General features: G+C 31.7%; 1 protein-coding gene, 1 long non-coding RNA gene and 1 pseudogene across 2 annotated transcripts; 2 read left to right on the forward strand and 1 right to left on the reverse strand.

Moving 5' to 3' along the window:
• Window positions 1-1,023: 1,023 nt before the first annotated feature.
• Window positions 1,024-3,355, forward strand: LOC146954175 (uncharacterized). The gene is made up of 2 exons (XR_015031426.1): window positions 1,024-2,424; window positions 2,980-3,355. It is a non-coding gene; the product is annotated as an uncharacterized LOC146954175 (long non-coding RNA).
• A 5,475-nt stretch (window positions 3,356-8,830) lies between these two features.
• Window positions 8,831-11,399, forward strand: LOC146954176 (receptor-like protein EIX2; annotated as a pseudogene).
• Window positions 11,400-16,671: 5,272 nt separating this feature from the next.
• On the reverse strand, window positions 16,672-19,285 carry LOC146954177 (uncharacterized). Its single transcript, XM_085715018.1, has 2 exons — window positions 19,184-19,285; window positions 16,672-17,914 (listed from the first exon to the last, which is right to left on the reverse strand). Exon 2 carries the CDS (start codon window positions 17,885-17,887, stop codon window positions 16,907-16,909), a length of 981 nt encoding a protein of 326 aa, XP_085571144.1. The 5' UTR covers window positions 17,888-17,914; window positions 19,184-19,285; the 3' UTR covers window positions 16,672-16,906.
• Window positions 19,286-20,737: the final 1,452 nt, after the last annotated feature.

A 20,737-nucleotide genomic window follows, 5' to 3' on the forward strand; every position in this document is an offset into this window, starting at 1 on the left:
AGAGAAATCATCTATAAAAGTCACATAATAACATTTACCACCTCTTGTTGGAGTTTGCTTTAAATCTCCCAAATCAGTTTGAATTAAATCAAGCAAATTAGATTCACGTTGCACAGGTGGACATGTCTTTTTGGTTAATTTACATTCAACACAAACATCACATTTATTATGCTGTTTATCACCAAGAAAAATTATGCCAAGATGATCTAATTTAAAAACATATGAAGAACTAATATGTCCTAATCTAGCATGCCAAATATCATATGAATCAATCAAACATGCAGAGGGAATATTTTTATTCATAATTGTAGAGATATTCAACACAAATAAATCATTACTATAAAATCCTTCGCCTACAAAGCCCCCACATTTTGAAAGTAAAACTTTGTCGGATTCAAAATTAACTGTTACACCCGCTTTGCTCAATATAGACACAGACGCCAAATTATAACTCATATAAGGCACATATAAAATATTACTTAAAGAAATGGTTTTTCCAGAGGCGAGTTTTAAATCCACTTTTCCTATACCAAGAACATCAACTGTTCTCGAATTAATTAAAATGATATGTTCCTTTCCTTTTCCTATAGTTTTAAAAGATGTGAACATATTTTTATTTGCACAAATATGTGAGGTAGAGCCTGAGTCTACCACCCATGGTTTTTCCTTCATTGAAAATATTGTATGAGAAACAACATTCACATGTATATCATTTGTCAAAACTTGTAAATTAAATTTAGAATCGATAGCTTGGTTGTTTCCATCTTTGTAACTATATTGAGCAATACAAAACTTGTAAATTAAATTTAGAATCAATAGCTTGGTTGTTTCCATCTTTGTAACTATATTGAGCAATATGGTGTCCAATTTTTGGTTTAAAAATTCTATTGTAAGGGCTTTTCAACAAAGTAGATTCCATAATAATAATAATAATAATAATAATAATAATAATAATAATAATAAAAGTTGCAATCACGTACAAAATCAAATGGATGAATAGTAATGATTCAATTTCAAAAGTAAATCTTTATACTAACAATTTAGAGTTTTTAGAAATAGCCTATTCTAAAATTCTGTCCTCTAAAGATGTCCACATCATCATAATCCTACTTGGCCTTTGTTCCAAAAATTCCTCCTAATTTTTAATACAAGCTTAATAATTATAAATATTATTAAAAACCGTTTTTTATTTAACATTAAATTGTACATAAAAAAGATAGTTGGTTACAATCAAATAATTATTAATATAATTATTGTTTCGATTAAAATTTATATGTTACATTAAAAAATTGGTACGTTACAATCCAATAATTATTAATACAATTATTGTTTTGATTAAAATTTATATGTTACTTTTAAAAATTGGTACGTTACAATCAAATAATTATTAATATAATTATTGTTTCGATTAAAATTTATATGTTACATTAAAAATTTGTACGTTACAAGCAAATAATTATTAATATATTTAGTATTTGATTAACATTTATACGGTACATTAAAAATTTGGTAAGTTACAAAATTATAATAAATAACCTGAATAAATTATATTTTGAATTTTGGTCCGTTACACTATGACAGTAACCTACTAATTAAAAATTTAATTGTAGTAATTAGTTTTTAAGGTTATATAATTAATTTTTATTCGTTACAAAATTATATTACTTAATATTAATAAGATATTATTAAATTTCAAATGTTATGAAGTTAATTTTTTGCAGGTTACATGAAATATAATCTAATTGTTTAATGCACATTTTATAATATTAAAGACGTTGATAATATTAATTTTAAAACGGTCAAATTAATAATTAATAGATATTAACCGTTATGGTACTATTTTTCTATATAAATAGTAGCGCTTTTGGGTACGAATACACAACAATCACAAAATATAGTTCTTCTTTTACTGTTATCTGATATCTATATTCTAAGTTATTTATGTAATTTTTTCTATTGCAAAGGAAAATGTCTACGAAACACGAGTTCATCTTTGATGTTTCGCCAAGAAAACAATTGTGGACATTGGTTGTGAGGGTTGTTAGTGTTTGGTTTGTTCAAGACTACAAAAATAAAAAACTACCATTTTCCATAGATGGTTCTAATGGATCGAAAGGTACTTTTTTCATATCGTTTTTGTTTTTTTTGTTTAAGGTATAGTGTTTTAATCTTTGTTATCTAGGGTGATTGAATTGGTGCGTCTATACGAAGAATATTGATCTACAAGTTCATGGAGCAACTCCAAGAGGAAATGGTGTTCACGATTTCCTCATTTGATGTTGCTTGCAAAAGTGGTTCATATCGACCATCAACTGAATTTCACAAAAGTCAAACTATCTAAAACTGCTTTGGTCCCAACAAACATGTATTCATTTACATATGCATCTGATGTTTTCAATGATTTTTACAACAACTACTTTGTTGGTAAGTGACTATCCCTTTCTTCATATCAATTGAATTATTTGATATTGTTTATTTACAATAATACAATAATAAATTAATTACTTTTTGGTGAAAATAGTTTTATTTTTCAATATATTTTTTTTTCAACCTTGATTTTTTTCATTCATATATATTTTGTTTTTTAATGATATTTCAATGTTACACATTATTTTTAAACGTTGTATAATTACCTTAAAGGTTGAATTAATATGTTTAATAATTAAGTAACCGTTTAGATCTTTTTTTAATGCTAATAAAACGTTTTGTTTAATATGATTCAAGTATACATTATATTCTTATAATATTAAATTGTAATTTAATCAATATTTTAATTTGTGTTATATATGCAAATGTAATTGGAGTCATGGCTAGAGTGAGTGTTGAAAGAGGATATGAAGAGATGGTGGAAAAACTAAAATGAATGTCATTGAACAGGATTCAAATTGCTAAGCTTTATTTTTTGTATGTTTTTTTTTTTTTTTTAAACATGTATTATGGGTAAGCTTAAATGTACTCTTTTGACAATTTTTATGATAGGATTTAATGGATAAGTTTTCTGAAACAAGTCCCACAACTCCACAGGATGTAAACTCGAAAGATGTTATTGACTCATATTCTTAATCATTTGCACCTCCTAAGAAGAGAACATTGCCAATAAACGAAGATTGCGGGACATCTGACGCAATTGTTCAATTGGTCAAAAAGATTGTGAAGATGGAGAAATAATATTTACAAGTGACTTGGTTACGTTTAAGTTGTTTATCCATTATGTCAATGTTATGTGTCTGTTTTTAATGTAGTAGAATAAAGTCCATGTTATAGACAACGGAATTACGATTTTTAATTGAATAAATCAATATGGTTGCATGTATTGACACTTCAATGAAAAATATTTCAGTTTTCATATTATCAATTTACGATTTACTTATGTCTTAAATTTACACAAATTCAAAAATAAATATAATAATTAAATTAAGGATTCTATGGAAGAAGTTATGTATTGAACAAGATACACCTTATCCCTCTTAATCCAATTAACCTTTCTAGATTCCTTACTCCCTCCTCACAAAAACAAAAACAAAAAAAATAAGGATTCAATGGAAGAAGTTATACTTGTGGGAGCCTTAAAGAATGAAATAAATTAAACCAACCGAGGTGGTATTGAAATAGAATACAAAAGATATAATACAAGAACTAAAATGAATGTCATTGAATTGAATTCGAATGAGTGACCTTTATTTGTTTTTATTTTTTATTTTTAATATGGAATAGACTATGGTATTTAATTATAATTTTGATTATTTGTCAATTCATTTTAAGAGATATCAGTTTGAATGTAGTCTCTTCATATATTATGTTGAGGAATTACATTCTTTGTTTATAATTATCAACTTGATTGTTTAATATGATTGGAAAGTAAAAATCTATTCATTTACTTAAAGCGTTTTATTTGTTTCTTTAGGGATAGGAAAATCAATGTTACAAAATCTTTTTTCATCAACTAGGATCACATTCAACCCTGAAATTATAGAGACAAATGAACTAAAGAAAATGTATTATTATTTTGGTAGAGATAATTTTTTGGTCACACTTTACTTATGTCTTTTTTATGCTCCATATCTTGGTCACACATTAACTTCAAAAGGTTCCATATAGATTATGATATTAGATGAGTTCAGTCTTTATAATGAAAAACAATTCTACATTCAATCGAGGGAGTTGACACATATCTTATACCTTTTTATTCTCCGCGTTTGGGTTTGTTGGTTTCAATTAGGAACTTTGAGAAGGAGGGATGGTTCTTTTTGAAAAATGGAAAATAATGATTTGAAAATCAGAATTACGGTAAAGTAAAAGGACATTAATTAATTAGAGTGTTTTAATTTGTGACCCTTTGATCTCCAATAAAATAAAATTGAGGGAAGATATTAAAGAAAATTGTTTTCTCATTTTCTCTCTCTTCTGAGAAAAATACTATCTCCAATATTTTTTTAGGGACTCTTTCCAATCTTAAATATAAATAAATAATTAATTTTTTTAATCTCAAATAAAATATAACTTACTTTGTCTCTATTTAATGTTGTTTATCCTATGTGGTATTGTAGAAATAATCAGATTCAATAATTCAAGACTTTTGTAACCCAAAAAAAAAAAACCAAGACTTGCTAGAAATGCAATTATTGCTATGATCACAACTCAAGTTTCTCTATCTGGTAGGACAAAGCTAACAAATGGTCCAACTATCTTTGATTTTGTTAGTTTGAAAGCTTTTAAAATGGATACTCATCATCAAAGAACACAAAAATTATTGAGGTTATTTGACAACCACCTATCCATAGTTGGATAAAGTGTAATACTGATGGCATAACTTAAGGCAATCCAAGACCAACAACTTCTGTAGGCATCTACAAAAACAATCATGGAGAGAGTATTGGTTGTTTTGTTTCAAACCTTGCAATTTGTAATGCTCTGTTTACTTAGATTATGGCAGTCATTCTTACAATGGAATGTGCTTACCAGAAAAATTGGCATAATATTTGGATTGAAAGTAATTCAAAAATGGTTACCTTAGTCATCAAGTAATTCAAATTGTTCCTTGGCATATCAAAAATAGATGGCTTAACTGTCTTACTCCATTGCAATCAATGAATTTCAAGATGTCCTATATGTTCAGATAGGAAAACTGTTGCGCAGATAAGTTGGGTACTTTAGGTCTGTCTATCAATGATTTTATTTGGTGGTCTTTCACACATGTTCAGATTAGTGAAGATTTAGTTAAGAATATACTTGGTCTTCTATGTTATAGACTGTTTTAACATTTTGAGGGTTTGGTTTGCACACCCCCCTCCTTTTTTTTATCCTACTTTTCATTTTAACACATCTATGGTGTGTCCTTCATAGGCCTTCAATTTATAAAGTAATGTTATTTATCCTAAAATATATTTTAATTCATGTAAGTTTATTTTTAATGACTTTTACATTCTCATGAAAAAAAGTTTTAATAGATGAACTTTTGAGAATGTTGTATTATTTATGAAACCCAAAATAATAATTGATACAACTAAATTTTTGAATTTAGGTATTTTTCTTTATAATTGAGATCTGAGAGAGTATTGAAATTAAGTATTTTTTTATTAAGAGTGGAAAATTAAAACATAGGTAATCATATCCATTTGATAAATGGATATATTCAATGACTGATAAACCAAATCTAATATGAACTCTTACTAATTTCCCTTAAAAAAATGAACTTTTACTAATTGGTTAATTTTTTGGGAGTATATTAATTATTTATAGTGTTTTTATCTTTTAGGCTTAATTGTACTTTTGTTAAATATTTTATCCCTTTCACAAAAATAATCATCTCTTTATAAAATTTAACATTTTTTATCTCAATAAATGATGATTTATTGTTTCAATTTTAAATATAAAGATAAAATACCACATGACGCCGAAATTATAGATGAAAAGAAACAAAAACAATAATATTTAAAAAATATGTTAATATGTAAAACCTGTTAAATAATTTTAAATAAAATGTATCCCGTGCTTGGCACGGGGCGTTACACTAGTATATGACAATATAAGGTTCCGCAATTTAGTTTGTTAATTAATTGTTCAATGAGAGTTGTGTACCTTGTATAAGGACTCCACAAACCTTAACCTGCGGTCACAGTTATAGATAAATTCCAAGATTGTTGTACCTGAGGCGTCGGTGATATTGGTTTGAGCGTAGACAGCAGCCGTTACCGCAATTTCAAATAACAACGAACCCAATTCTGCAAAACAAAATAGAAAGTAAACTTGCAAAATTAAACAATTTAGTATAAATCTGAGGTGTCACGAGGATTGTCCTTAGAATTTATCCGCCTCAATGTGCGTAAACTCCCCAGGATTCAACAGGTCCTTCTCCTAGTTATGGAGGTTACAGAACAGCAAGAATGATAATTTGATCAGGCAATGTTTATCTCAGGAATTAGAAAATTGGAGGAGAAGAGAAAGAATTCTTTTTTTTTTTTTTCTTTTTCTTTGTGAGGCAGTCAGCAAGTGGTAAAACTCATTGCTTTGTTTTTCATACCGATAGTTTTATAGAAGTGAGGAAAACGTATATGTGTATATGCCAATACCGCTGCTCATAAAAGCCCAATCCGTTACACATTAATAATGTTTTACAAAAGTAATGGAAAGGAATAAAAAGGCATGGGAAATGTTAACTTGTGCCCTTGGGGCATAAGTTAAGAAACCAAAAGTAGAAGTTTTTTCTTGAAAATTGTGCATTCAATGTCTTAAAAGTTTCAAAAGCTATATTTTCAACATAAAATTTATTACTTAATTCTATTTTAAGTTCTTTAACTTGTGCCCTTAGGGCACAAGTTAACATGACCCAAAAGGCATTTACAAATTAACTCCCTCATTGACCAAGTAAAACAATTAATTTGTGGTCATATCAGTATGAAATAAAGCATGAAAATTTTAAATAGTATAAAAATATAACACATTGGGCATATGATTAGAGAGAATATTGTTAGGTGTAGTCGAGTAGCCGACCCCAAAAATTGTGTAAAATGGCTTTTGTTTAATCACTGGTAACTCGATCAAAACAAAAAATAGAGAAATTAATGATTTTCATAGGCGAAGTTGCTAGATGGAATTTCCTCACAGAGAAAATATTTGTAAATAAAATGGAGGAAAAATGGTGGTATATTTAATCAACCCAACAATAGAACAAAGATAACCTAAGTGGCGGAGTCAGAAAAGAAAAAATAAAGTTTTTGTGGGCAACCAAATTAACTTTAATATATATAGTTGATAAGAAGTTTACTCATATACATCCACAACAATCTGGGTTCAACTTTCGTCGCCAACGTAATGACTTTTTTGGTGTCACCTTCCGAAGACTAATCAAATCAAATGAAGCAAAAAATAAAAGTAGAAAATGGTTAATCAAATCAAACGGCACCTCCCAAAGACGAATTTGTAGACTTAGGCTTTGTTTGCGAGTTTGGAGGGGAGGGGAAGGGAAGACTTTGATGGGTGGAAAATATAAGGAACAATGGAGAAATCTTTCAAAAAATTTAAAAGAATAGTTTTTTAAAGGATGATAAATTAATGCATGATTACTACATTTTTTATTTTCAAAATAATATAACAACATAGATTAAATTTGAAGAATTCATATAAACCCTCTAAAACCCCCCAAAACCCTCCTCCAATACAATTTTTTAGTTCCCCCAAATGAGGAGGGTTTAGTATTATGAAGAAAAGTTAACCCCCTAAAGCCCTCCCATCTCATTTTCCTCTATTTCATCCACTTGTTCATTCCTTTTTTCCTAAGCCTTCCCCTCCCTTCCCCTCCAAACTCGCAAACAAAGCCTTACTCAATTCTTTTGTATGAACCACCGAGCATAGGTTCTTAATGGTTCGCACCACCGAGCATTATTCTTACTTTATAGATTCCTCTCATTTGTAGTTTGAAAAAGAAAAAAAAAAGACCCTTCGCAAAACAAGGGAATGAATTTAAAGTCCATCAATTTCTTACCCTTTACATGTTCCAAGAGCATACTTGAACAAAGTGACTCGATGAAAAAAATACAAAGTCAATGAAGGAGTATAGAAATGATGGAACCCACTACCAAGTCTCCCCTGTAAGTGTCCCTTTCATACTTCAAATTTTTTACGTAGGTTTTTGGGAAATAAGTTTGTTATAGTACTTGTGGTAAATGTTTGTTTGTCGATCATCAATTAATTAAATTTATTATCTCTTTTTTTACAGAACATTTCATATTTTATTGATATCTTCTAAACACGTGATTTATTGACTGCACAACATTAATGTAAATACTAATATACTGATTCCTTAACCATTATCATTGGGGCACTATTTAACTTTTCTTCCCTTAATATATAAGAGTTATTGTTTAGTTCCATGAAATTAAATAAGAATTGAGATACAGAACAACAAACGCAAGCGAGCAAAGATCCATTAAAACCAAAAAATAAGAAAAAAAAATTAATGGCAAAAAGAACACGTATATCTTTGACTATGAATACAAAAATAAGAAATATATATATAAAATAAGGTAGAGTCAAGAATACAAACGATGTTGAGAGCCGGAACAAAAAAAAATTATATCTTTGACTATGAATATAATTTAAGCATTAATTAAATAAACGTTAAACAAGAGAATTGACAATCATGATAAAAATATAATGTGGAAAATGGTAGTGCAGAAAAACGTCATTCAATGGCATATGCAAAAATTAATTTTCTTTTATGAGGCAGGTTTAGGATAAGAGCAAGTAGAAAAAGGGAAGAAAAAAAACCACCTATATATGTGTGTTTGAATAACTCTTGAGAACAAACCCATCTTTATTTTGTGCTAAAAGCATGGTGAGCAACTATAATATTATTATACTGAATGCATTCTTGGTGTTGACCTCCATTCTTGGGTTCAACTCAGCGACGAAGAATGGAGACACAAAGTGCAAAGAGAGGGAGAGACATGCTCTCCTCACGTTTAAACAAGGCCTTCAAGATAAGTATGACATGTTATCAACATGGAAGTACGATCAAAATCCAGATTGCTGTAAATGGAAGGGAGTTCGATGCAACAACCTAACAGGTTATGTTCAAAGGCTTGATTTGCATTGTTCCGAAACTCGCTATTTGAGTGGTGAAATCAATCCTTCAATAACTGAGCTTCAACATCTAACATATCTAGACCTCAGTTTTTTTAACAATAGTGATCAAATTCCTAAATTTATTGGCTCCTTCAACAACTTACAATACCTTGATCTCCCATATGGCTTTTATAGTGGGAAGATTCCTTCTTAACTTGGGAGTCTCTCGCGACTGCAATACCTTGATCTCAGCAACAATGAGTTTGTTGGAGAAATTCCTTCCCAACTTGGTAATCTTTCACAATTGCAACACCTTGATCTCAGCAACAATGATCTTGTTGGAACAATACCTTTCCAACTCGGGAATCTTTCACAGTCTCTTCTACTCAGATCCAATTCTAATCTTAGAATGAGGAGCCAAAGTCAAAGAAATCTTGAGTGGCTATCAAATCTCTCCTCTTTAAGAAATATTGACTTGAGTTATGTTCAAAGTCTCAACGATTCTTCTCATCATGCACTGCAATTCCTAGTGAAGCTTCCAAGCCTTGAAGAATTGCATATAAGAGGTTGTTCCCTCTATGAAGCCAATATACTTCCTTTATTCGATTCCCAATTGAACTTTTCCGCTTCTCTTACTATCCTTGATCTTGGCGAGAATCAATTGACATCATCAATGATATTCCGTCGGATGCTTAACTACAGCTTCAATCTTCAAAAGCTTGACCTTTCTAATAACTTGTTAAGAGGTACCATTCCAGATGATTTTGGTTACATAATGCATTCACTTGTTAATGTTGATCTCTCGTACAATAGTCTTGAAGGAAATATCCCAAAATCGATTGGGAATATATGCACCTTGCAATCATTTAGGGCTAATGATAACCACTTGAGTGGAGAGATTTCAGATTTTATCATCCATAATAACAATTCTCACTGCATTGGAAATGTATCCTCAGTCCTCACTACAGGTACTATCCTTATCAAATAATAAAATTTATGGCAGGTTACTTCGCCTTTCAGTCCTCCCATCTTTGAAACTTTTAGATCTCAATGGCAATAAATTAACTGGAGAAATACCCACGAGCATCAATTCACTTACAGAGTTAGAGATTGTGAGCCTAAGCAAAAACTCTTTTAAAGGCCTCATCACTGAATCCCATTTCAGTAACCTCTCGAAATTGGTGTACCTAGAGTTGTCTGAAAACTCGTTGACTTTGAAGGTTAGTGATGATTGGGTTCCTCCTTTTCAATTACAAGATTTGGATCTATCATACTGTAATCTTAATTCTAGATTTCCTAATTGGATTCAAACACAAAATGTATTATCATATCTTTCCCTTTCAAATGTCGGTAATCTACCTCCAATACCTTACTGGTTTTGGGGTAAACTGCAAACACTAGGTTACATGACAATTATGGATTCAATAACTTGTTGGTAATCTTAAGCCTTCGGTTCAATAACTTCTATGGAAGTTTACCTTCAAATCTTTGTTATTTAAAAGAACTCCAAGTCTTGGATCTATCACTAAATAACTTGTCAGGAGTAATACCAACTTGTGTAAATAATTTCACTTCAATGGCTCAGGAGACCATAAGCTTAACTACATCAACAGATCATCATTATTTTACAGTTATTACCACAAATGGGTATTATTCTGTACCGTATAATTTTGACATATCCTTGGTGTGGAAAGGTGTAGACCAACGTTACAAAAATGCAGATAAGTTTTTAAAGAGTATTGATCTCTCAAGCAACCATCTTAATTACAGGGAAAATACCAACTGAAATTGAGTATCTGTTTGGATTGATTTCCTTAAATTTGTCAAGGAACAATCTAAGTGGGGAAATCGTTTCAAACATAGGAAACTTCAAATCACTCGAATTTCTTGATTTATCCAGAAATTATCTATCGGGAAGAATTCCTTCCAGTATATCCCACATTGACCGTCTAACTATGTTGGATTTGTCAAAAAATAAGCTCTATGGAAAAATTCCAATTGGAAGACAGCTGAATACATTTAATGCTTCAAATTTTGAAGGAAATTTAAATCTCTGTGGCGAACCGCTTGATACAAAATGTCCAGGGGAAGAGCCTCCAAAACAGCAAGTGCCGACAACTGATGCAGGAGATGACAATTCAATATTTTTGGAAGCATTATACATGAGTATGGGAATAGGATTCTTCACAGGCTTTGTTGGCTTGCTATGCTCCATATTGTTACTGCCGTCTTGGGGAGAAACTTTTTCCAGATTCTTGAACACTTTGATATTGAAAATCTTCATGTGGTGGAAGCAGTGAGAGTGTATCTAGTTAGTTGCTCTAAATTGGATGAATATGATGGGCAGGTACTTATGTTCTTTTTTACTTTATGCATTTCAACTATTTCTATTGCATTGCTTATTGTTTTGGGATATTTAAAAACATGTTAAATTTTCTTCTTTAATAATCAGCCATAATAGACAATACCAATCACATAAGATCATCTTTATTTCCACAGTTACGTAGTTAAGTTAATCTATATATTTCGCTTGCCATGATTATATGATTAGGTACTTGATTTATCTTTTATCATGCCATTTATTTTCTACCCCCATATGCAATTTATTCCATGGAAATCCCCATGATTTGATATTGTTTCCAAGAACTAAATTTTTTTTTTTTTTTTGCAGGATCTCCTATTGCTACAGTTGAGTACATCATTTGTTCTTTTGCAGTGTGCAGTTTGGTTATGGGTACTTAGACCACAGGATCTCCTATTCTTGTTGTGTACTAAGGGAAAGTTTTTTGTTTTTTTTTTTCAATGACAAACGTCAATACGTTATTTGTTATCTTTTTATTGTGTCCTGTAATGCATTAGCAATTATACAGAAACGTGTACAAACCAGTAACAAGGAGTCAATGCAAGTACGCAAAATGCATAAACTGATAAACCAGAAACAAAATATAACGGAATGTGATTATGTAGAACTGATATTGTGCAGTAAAACAAAGTAATGCAGAAAAGTAACTATAAAACACAGCTGAGAAAAATAACTATGAAGTTAAAAACAAGATTAGGAGAGAATAGTAATATACTCGGCGAAAGAATAATGCAGAAAAGTAATTATAAAACACAGCTGAGAAAAATAACTCTTTGAGAGCACTCTTTTTTCTTTCTTCTCTGATTGAATTCCATTAGATTCCGTCGGTGTTACGGTGTCTGTGGTTTGCCGTCAGCCACTCATGATAATCTCACTTCCTTTCAATAGGGGTCTGGAGATTACCGTGGTGGTTGACGAGGTGACATCGCACCTTTTGAGATTATCATGATTGGATGAACAGAGGCGGAAGAATAGTTTCCTATGAGCTTATGGGGAAGATCTCTAGCCCAGTGGTGGTGAGAGGGGAGGTATTTGGATGCGGGGTCTTGGATGAATTGGAGGATGAAGTTGGAGTGTCGGTCTTCCAACGGACACTCTGATCATGCTATGTTTCCCTTGTTCTCTCTTCTTAAATTCATGATTGACATGATTAAAACTAACATAATTTTCTTATCGCTAGGTCCTGCTATGTTTGCGAGAAAAGAAAGATGAACTCCTGTTAAGAGAATTGCTCAAAAGATGGTAAAATCACAGAGAAATGGTCCGCCGACTCTCAAAGTTTTTCAGTTATCTTGATAGATATCAGTTTCCTTCTCTTCAAAAGACTGGCTTCTTATTCTTCTATTACTTGGTTGGTGATCAGATTACAGTGAACTGTTACACTACAATTTTTTATTGTTAAATTTGATCTCCATTCAACTTTCTGTTTGAAAGGGTTTCTGTGCTACTTTAGTTCTACACAATCTTCACACATTTATATAGGTATAGAGTTTTGTTGTAAACTTGATACCATTTCCTCTCTCTTTAGTTCATACAAGTCTTTGAAATTCAAGTGACCAAATCTATAGTTCCATGTCCATTCATCTCTGCTAGCAGGTGCTAGACATCCATGTTCCATGAATTGAACTTCAATTTTGGATATTCTAATCTTTTTTAATGGATCCTTGATTATCATCTTCAGATTAATTGCTATAAAGTATCTTAGGCATTCTATTTTCCATTATCATTCTATATCATTTCTCATGCAATTGACCAAGGCTAAGAAAATGACTATTCATACCTAGTACACATAACACATTCGTGATGAGAGAATATTTGCCATATTTTCTTTAGATCATTACCCTTCCAATTCCTTATGCAGCAAGAGGATGAGATAAAACTAAAGAAGCATGAATGATGAGATAATAGACACTCTTAATTAGGTCTATACTCTATGTTGAGTTGAATACATAACTAAGAGTACACTTTATAAACTCACCTATGTGAATGTGGAACTAAGGCCGGTTCCTATGGTATTTTGAGAAAGAAATGCTAGTGCATTCGTTACAACTGAGATAGACGTGCAAGACCATAAAACATTAGCTTTAAGAATACACCTTAAGAAAAGAATGTGTGTGGGTTCTATGCCGGGGATAAAGTTTGAGACTACGAGTTACTCTTGTTCAATTGAAATTTTACTTGCTATGCAAAGGTTCAAGTTATTGGAAACACCTTTGTTTATTTACAATCTAGTAAAGTTTGAAATAATTATCAAAACCATCTTTAAAAATCAACTGGAGGATTATTCGAAATGCGGAAATTAGGAATTAAAACACTAAACACGAAGTTCCACATTGGGTAAAATTAGTGTTGTGTGAATTGAAAAAAAAAAAGTGAACGTTTCACATTGGATGGGTCACACACATTTCTATGAATTGAAACACACATTTGTAGTGTTTATATAGTGGGGAGTGTACCCCTATAGGACACGTAATTATATATATATATATATATATATATATATATATATATATATATATATATATATATATATATATACACACACACACACACACACACACATATACATATAGACACACACACATTAGCGAAAAGACGAACACTCATGTGCCTGTCTTTCCGCTCTTTTAATTGTGCTAATGTTTAAAAATTATGAACGATGTTTTTTTATGAAATTTTAATTTTGATTAAAAGTAAAAATATAATTGCTTTTTACTTTCAAATTATAACAAATCTAACTAATCATGATTATCTATTTCAATGAAACCAACAATATAACAAAAATGTATAATCTAAATTCTTATTTTTTTAATGACACCAACAACAATCTTTATTATAGAAAAAGCTGTTTTTAAGGATATAATTGGGGTGATGAAAAAATAAATATATATACACTCATCTAGAAAAAGCTGTTTTTAACTGAACATTTATGTTTGTTACATTTTTATTTTAATATTTAAATTTATTTTTATCTATTTGTTACATGTGTTATTGATATTGAAAATTGAGGGTATTTTTGGAAGGAAAAATCAAACCCAAATGTGCTGAAATGAGTAGTTTTCTTTAGATATAGTATAGATATATGTATGTATGTATGTATATATAATGCAAAAATGTTAAATTAAATAATTAATTTAAACATTATCTGAAAGTGCTATCTTAATCCCCAAAGTTTTGTTGAAATATTTTGGAACGAATTTTAAAATATTTTTCTACACAATCTTAAATATTTTGACACACAATCTATAATATTTTGGTATAATGTGATATATATATATATATATATATATATATATATATATATATAATCCAAATAAAATAAATTAAATAATTAATTAATACATTATCTGAAAGTGTTTTTTTATTAGGGAATTATCTGAAAGTGTTTTCTTAATCCCCAAATTTTGCTACACAATCTAAAATATTTTGGTACATGATTTAAAATATTTTGGTACTTAATCTAAAATATTTTGGTAATTGATTTGAAATATTTTTTGGTATTCGATATTAGATATTTTTGTACTATATTGTGAGTTACTTGTTCCCAAAGTTTTTCTCTATATATAGAGAGCTCACATAGTTCCCTCTACATACTAAAAAAAGCTTTGGAGTTATCAATTTTTTTCTTCTCTTCCCCTTGGTTTGTGTTATTGAGTTGACAAATATTAGTGACAAAATAGTTTAAACATCTGCTACAAAATTGTAAGAATCATTTAGAAACAATAATTGTATTTCTGAATCCTAATTCATGAACGAGAATGGAAAGAAAAAAAAAATTGAAATCATGAAGAAGTTCCCTTCTACCAAAACTCAGCACCACCAAACAGACAAATACTACATGAGGATTATCACATGTAATCAGTTTTCCATATTATTGAAACTCCAAAATCACCTGGTTTGGAAAGCCATAAAATTGATATATGGGGTTACAATTTAGATGACCAAACACTTTGGTCCATAGACCAACTTGAACCACAATACATAGTTTCTGCTATAATAACTACTATACAAGTTCAAACCAAATTGAAGGTCTAATTATTTGGATTCATAGTATCTCAATCATCCCTCTCACACTTGGGCACACACACCTAAGGGATATATGAACCAAAATTGCATCCACTAAGGATGACAAATGATCATTCCGTAGGGTAGTATTAACCCTTGCAAATATTTAGCCCTTTCAAAAGATCTTACGCAATTACAACAATTATTGCATTGAAGCATCTGATATTCTCTAGATACCGAACCAATCAAGCTCTATTTACCACATAATTTAACTGTACATGTAAGAAAAAATCCATTGCAAGAATTTTACCTATGCATCTTAGTTACAAACTTAGTGTCATTCTAATCCCTATAAATATCAACAGAGACAAAGATGCAGATGATCAAGATGAAACACCCGTAGGGTAATAGTTAAAACAAATGAAACGCTTGTGGAAAAAGACTTGGCCCGAAATAGAGGCACCACATTCAACTAGAACTCTATGAACAGCAATTTTCACACAGTACACAATCAGAGTCACCAACATCACCTTCATGTTGTCCCAAAACATAAGACTGACAGCTAGTTGTATAAAAACCATGACCACTAACCACAACATTTTCCATTAGAGAAAAGGCAATGTCTCTTCTCTCCCCCAAAACCACTTCCAGCAACATTTGTGACTAATCTAAATAAAACTAAAACGAAAGCAATTGAATTACATCCAAACAATCTTGTAGTAAATAACTAACTAGGTGATTGATGATTGATATGATAAAATTAGAAATCTCCGAACAAGTAATAATCTTGAAGTAAATAACTAACTAGGTGATTGATGATTGATATGATAAAATTAGAAATCTCCGAACAAGTAATGGTGATTGGGTTGATCAACATCTAGCTGGGATGTTCTACCATTGCAAGATTTAGGAGAAGGAAGAGAAAAGGAAGTACCTAATAGTACAGAGAAGTAGAAAGCTGGAGCAGAAAGGGTGAGTGCTGGAGGCTCTGATGAAGAAGGAAGCAATCGTCATATTTACCCAAATTTAAGAAGCAAACATACGTTTGTCAAAATAAATAAATAAATAAATAAATAAAGCAAACATACCAAACACAAACAGCTCCTAATTCTAATTAAGCTCTTAAGGCTACAAAATAACAAAAAATTTAAAGCTCATTCAATAGCAAAACAACCATGCATATATCCAATCATAAATAAGTGTAGAAAAACCAACAATAGCAAGTCATATTGATAACCATATTCTGAAGCTCAACTGAAACCAAGTACAATATTTGAACAAGCATATAGGTGTATGGTACATAAAAGTTTACAATCATCAAAGGACACATGATAAAAGTTTACAATCATCAAAGGACATATGATAAAAGTTTATAATCATCAAAGGACATATGATAAAAGTTCACAATCATCAAAGAACATATGATAAAAGTTTACAAACATCAAAGGACATATGATCGACTACTCCATTGCTCCTCTAATCATCGTCTCCATGGTGGCGTCTCTTCCTCTTTTCTGATTTTTTTATATCCCTACCCTTCCTTGAACCATCATATCCATCACCCGAATCACTGTCAGTTGATGATGAAGTCCTCTTGCTTTTTCGCTTATGCCGCGAAGTAGAATCCTCAGATGTTTCAGAATCTGAATCTGAAACACGACTTCTCCTTCTCCTCTTCTCCTTCCTACTCTTCCTTTTCTTGTGCCTATATTCATCACTGTCATCTGGAGACTTGTCCCTCCTACTTCTCCTGTGCTCCCTCTTTTTCTTCCTCCTCCTCCTTTCAACGGAATCATCTGAAACACTAGCGTCCCTCTTAGTCTTAACACTCCTTTTCTTTTCCCTACCTCTCTTTTTTCTCTTTTGGTCAGAATCTTTGTCTGACTCATCATCATCATCTGAGTCATCCTTCTTTCTATAAGAACCTCTCTTCTCACTAACTTTCTTCCCAGACCTTTTAGCAATAGCTCTCTCAATCTCTGAATCAATCTCAGAATCTGAACTCTCACTATCATCTTCCTCCTCTTCTGAGCTCTCAACATTGCTTCCCTTATCCACCTTCTCAGCCCTTCCCTTCAACCTATCCATTCGAACCAACCCCAGTGACTGCATTGCATCAAAATCCTTCTCCTCCTTGTCATCTTTGATTTTCACATTGTTCTTGCACTGAAACTTGAGGTGCCCAACACGGCCACACTTCTTGCAAGCTCCACGGGACACATCCACTTCAGAATTGGTTATCTTAGCAAGCTGTAGAAGTCCTTGGAAGCTGGCATATGCATTATCTGCATCGGGCCCTGCATTTGGCTGACTTTGAGAAGCATCCTTGTCATCCTTATTAGGTGCATAAGGGTCATAGCCAATGGCACTCTGCCATATGCCATGGGTTTGGAGGGCTGCACTACTGTGAACCCTGTTGTTCGCAGGCATGCGAACCCTACCTGCTGTAGCCGGCATCTTAAGATTTCAATGTAATTCCAGAACCTGGGAAGAAAGAAAAAAAAAATAGACAACTATCATAAGCAAAAACACAACCACATAAAATATCATTATGTGCAGAATGAAGTATATGTTCTTTACGTCTGAAATCACACAACTATAACATAAAATATCATTATGTGCAGAATGAAGTATATGTTCTTTATGTCTGAAATCACACAACTATAATACACAACAACAACAACCAAGTTTTATCCCACTAAGTGGGGTCGACTACATGGACCAAACGCCGCCATAATGTTCAATCATATATCATATCGCTATCCAGCTCATTAATCTCTACATCTTTCTTACTAGTTTCTCTTGTAGTTTTTTTTACGTTTTCCTTTGCCTCTAGTAATTTGACTACTCTCCATCTAGTCAACTCTCCTTACTACAAATTCTATAGGTCTTCTCTCTACATGTCCAAACCACCTAAGATTCTATCCTAACTCTAACTAATACTGTCATTTCTAATCCTATCTTATCTAGTATTACCACACATCCAACACAACGTCCTCATTTCCACTACGGTTATTTCACACAACTATAATCTATGAAGCACGGACACTCCTCGGATAAGGTGTGTCCCGGTGTCGGACACTTGTCTTGTTCGACACCGACACTTGTAATTACACTAGATTATGTGATTTTTTTCAAATTATTAGCTGTGTCAGCGTGTCGTGTCCGGTGTCCGTATCCGTGCTTCATAGACTATAATCTAGGACGTAAATAGTGGGACAACCATGAAAAGCCTTGAACACAATCACAAACATTAGCACTTTCTGGTTCGAAAATAAATATGCAAGTCCAACATATGATTTTATCTCAATCACAGAAAACAGTTAGAAGTTCCAAACTCTACTGCGTCCAATCTCACAAAAAAAATTAGATCACTAACAAAAAAAAAAGGGGAAAGGAAATCATTGATAGTAAAATTGAAAACAAACTATGTTCAATCCTATATTGAAAAAATAATTTTGCGAATTTAATATCATTGCTTTCTCTTTGTGTTGATTCTAAGTGTACAGAATTAAACAACATGAACAATTAAAAACAATTAACATTCAAAAAAACAAAAATTATGAATCAACTTTTATCAATTAAACAACTTTACTACCTACGACGTGAATTGAACAAGTAATTAGAGAAAGGGGCAAGAAATTATGAGAATTTGATGAAAGATTGGGTCCTAGGCACAGAAATAAAAGCGAAATTGGGGAGGAGAAAATAAATTAGGGTTTTGATATGTTTTCTGCAACAGAAGAGACGTACCTTGCGATGATTGATACGGCGGAGAAGAGTGGCGGTTCACGGTGGGAGACGAATCGAGGAGGAAGAGTTTTCGCGTTTTACTTTTTCGTATCAAAAGAGTTTGATTTCTTTTTTGCCCTTTTGTAGGGATTAAGTTGAGTTTATTTTTAAGTCTATTATATTTACCAATTTGACCTTTTTTTTATTTTTTTCTGTTAACAAGTGCTGTTAAAGATTCAATTTTGATAATTTTCATATAGAAAAATATGTTTTTTATGTTTCAAAATCATTTTAAACTTCTAATCAAAACCCTAAAGATAATTGTTAGCATTTCTCTTTTTTTAATGATGTTTTTTAAGTTTATCTAAGTTGCTGTTAAATTAATCTCTAAATTATACTTCTTCTTTCGGTCCTTCGATTACTTATTGCAATTTTTTAATTTTTTTAAAAATATGCTCTCAGGTCCCTTCTCTTGTCTGTCCTGTGTGGGAATTTTATGTCCGATTGATTATCCTTAATCTGATCGCTTTTGTGTTTATTTCTCAAATCTCCTCCATAAATTTATGTTGTTAAGGCTTATTGTGATTTGCGATTTTCTCCTTATTCATTCTAGTGTTTCCAGCTTGTTTCCATTTATTTCAAGATCTGATTCTCTATTATGAATCTTGCGGTCAACATCTTGAATTTATTTCTTCTTTTGTCCATTGTAACAGCTATTCCGATCTCAAAGTCAACAAATCAGATATGTTTGTATCTTGGGCTTTATGGTATTCATAACATCTTATTAAGAATGAATATTTTCACTTTATTGGTGAAGATATGGTTGTCCCTCATGTTTCTTTGCAGCGAGGTGATTAAAACTAATACTCACCTGATTCTATTTATTCACTGCCTTATGAAACATAACCCTCTCACTTTAGTCTATCTTATAATTTTAACTCTTCCCACTCTCAAAACAATGGAAAACCTCAACATCAATGGTGACAATGCTACTTCATCGAAGAGACCGACTCTCACTCAAGCAGAGTTGCTCGATCTCTGTCTAGTTGGTCGAGTTGTGGTGAACAAACCAGTTCATGTAGCAACGCTGGAGACAAGGTTGGGACCTATATGGGAACCAAAGTATCAAATGACCCTCATTCCGATGGAAGGTAATAAATTTATGGTTCAACTTTACTCACAAGCGGACCTTGCTAGAATTCTGGAGCGTAGCCCCTGGTTACTCGACAATAACATGATAATACTGAAGAAGGTTGCTATTGGGGAGAATCCTATGGCCACCCATGAATTCCACGGAGATTTGGGCACAAGTGCATCAACTACCATTCGGTTTCATGGATGATAAGGTGGGAGCTCTTGTTGGTTGTCATATTGGTAAGATGATCAAATTTGATGAAGAAAATAATTATGGGCCTTGGCGTAGGTTCATGAGGATCCGTGTTGAAATTATGGTGGAAGAACCGCTTCAGCAGGAGCTTGTCATCGAAAGGGAGGAAGGCGACAACATCAAACTTCTTCTCAAATATGAGAAGCTTGGTAAGTTTTGCATTGTCTGTGGTGTTATTGGACATTCTG

The sequence above is a fragment of the Medicago sativa genome, chromosome 1, assembly GCF_051527215.1.
Source record: "Medicago sativa cultivar Bolivia chromosome 1, Bolivia_mono, whole genome shotgun sequence".
NCBI lineage: Eukaryota > Viridiplantae > Streptophyta > Magnoliopsida > Fabales > Fabaceae > Medicago > Medicago sativa.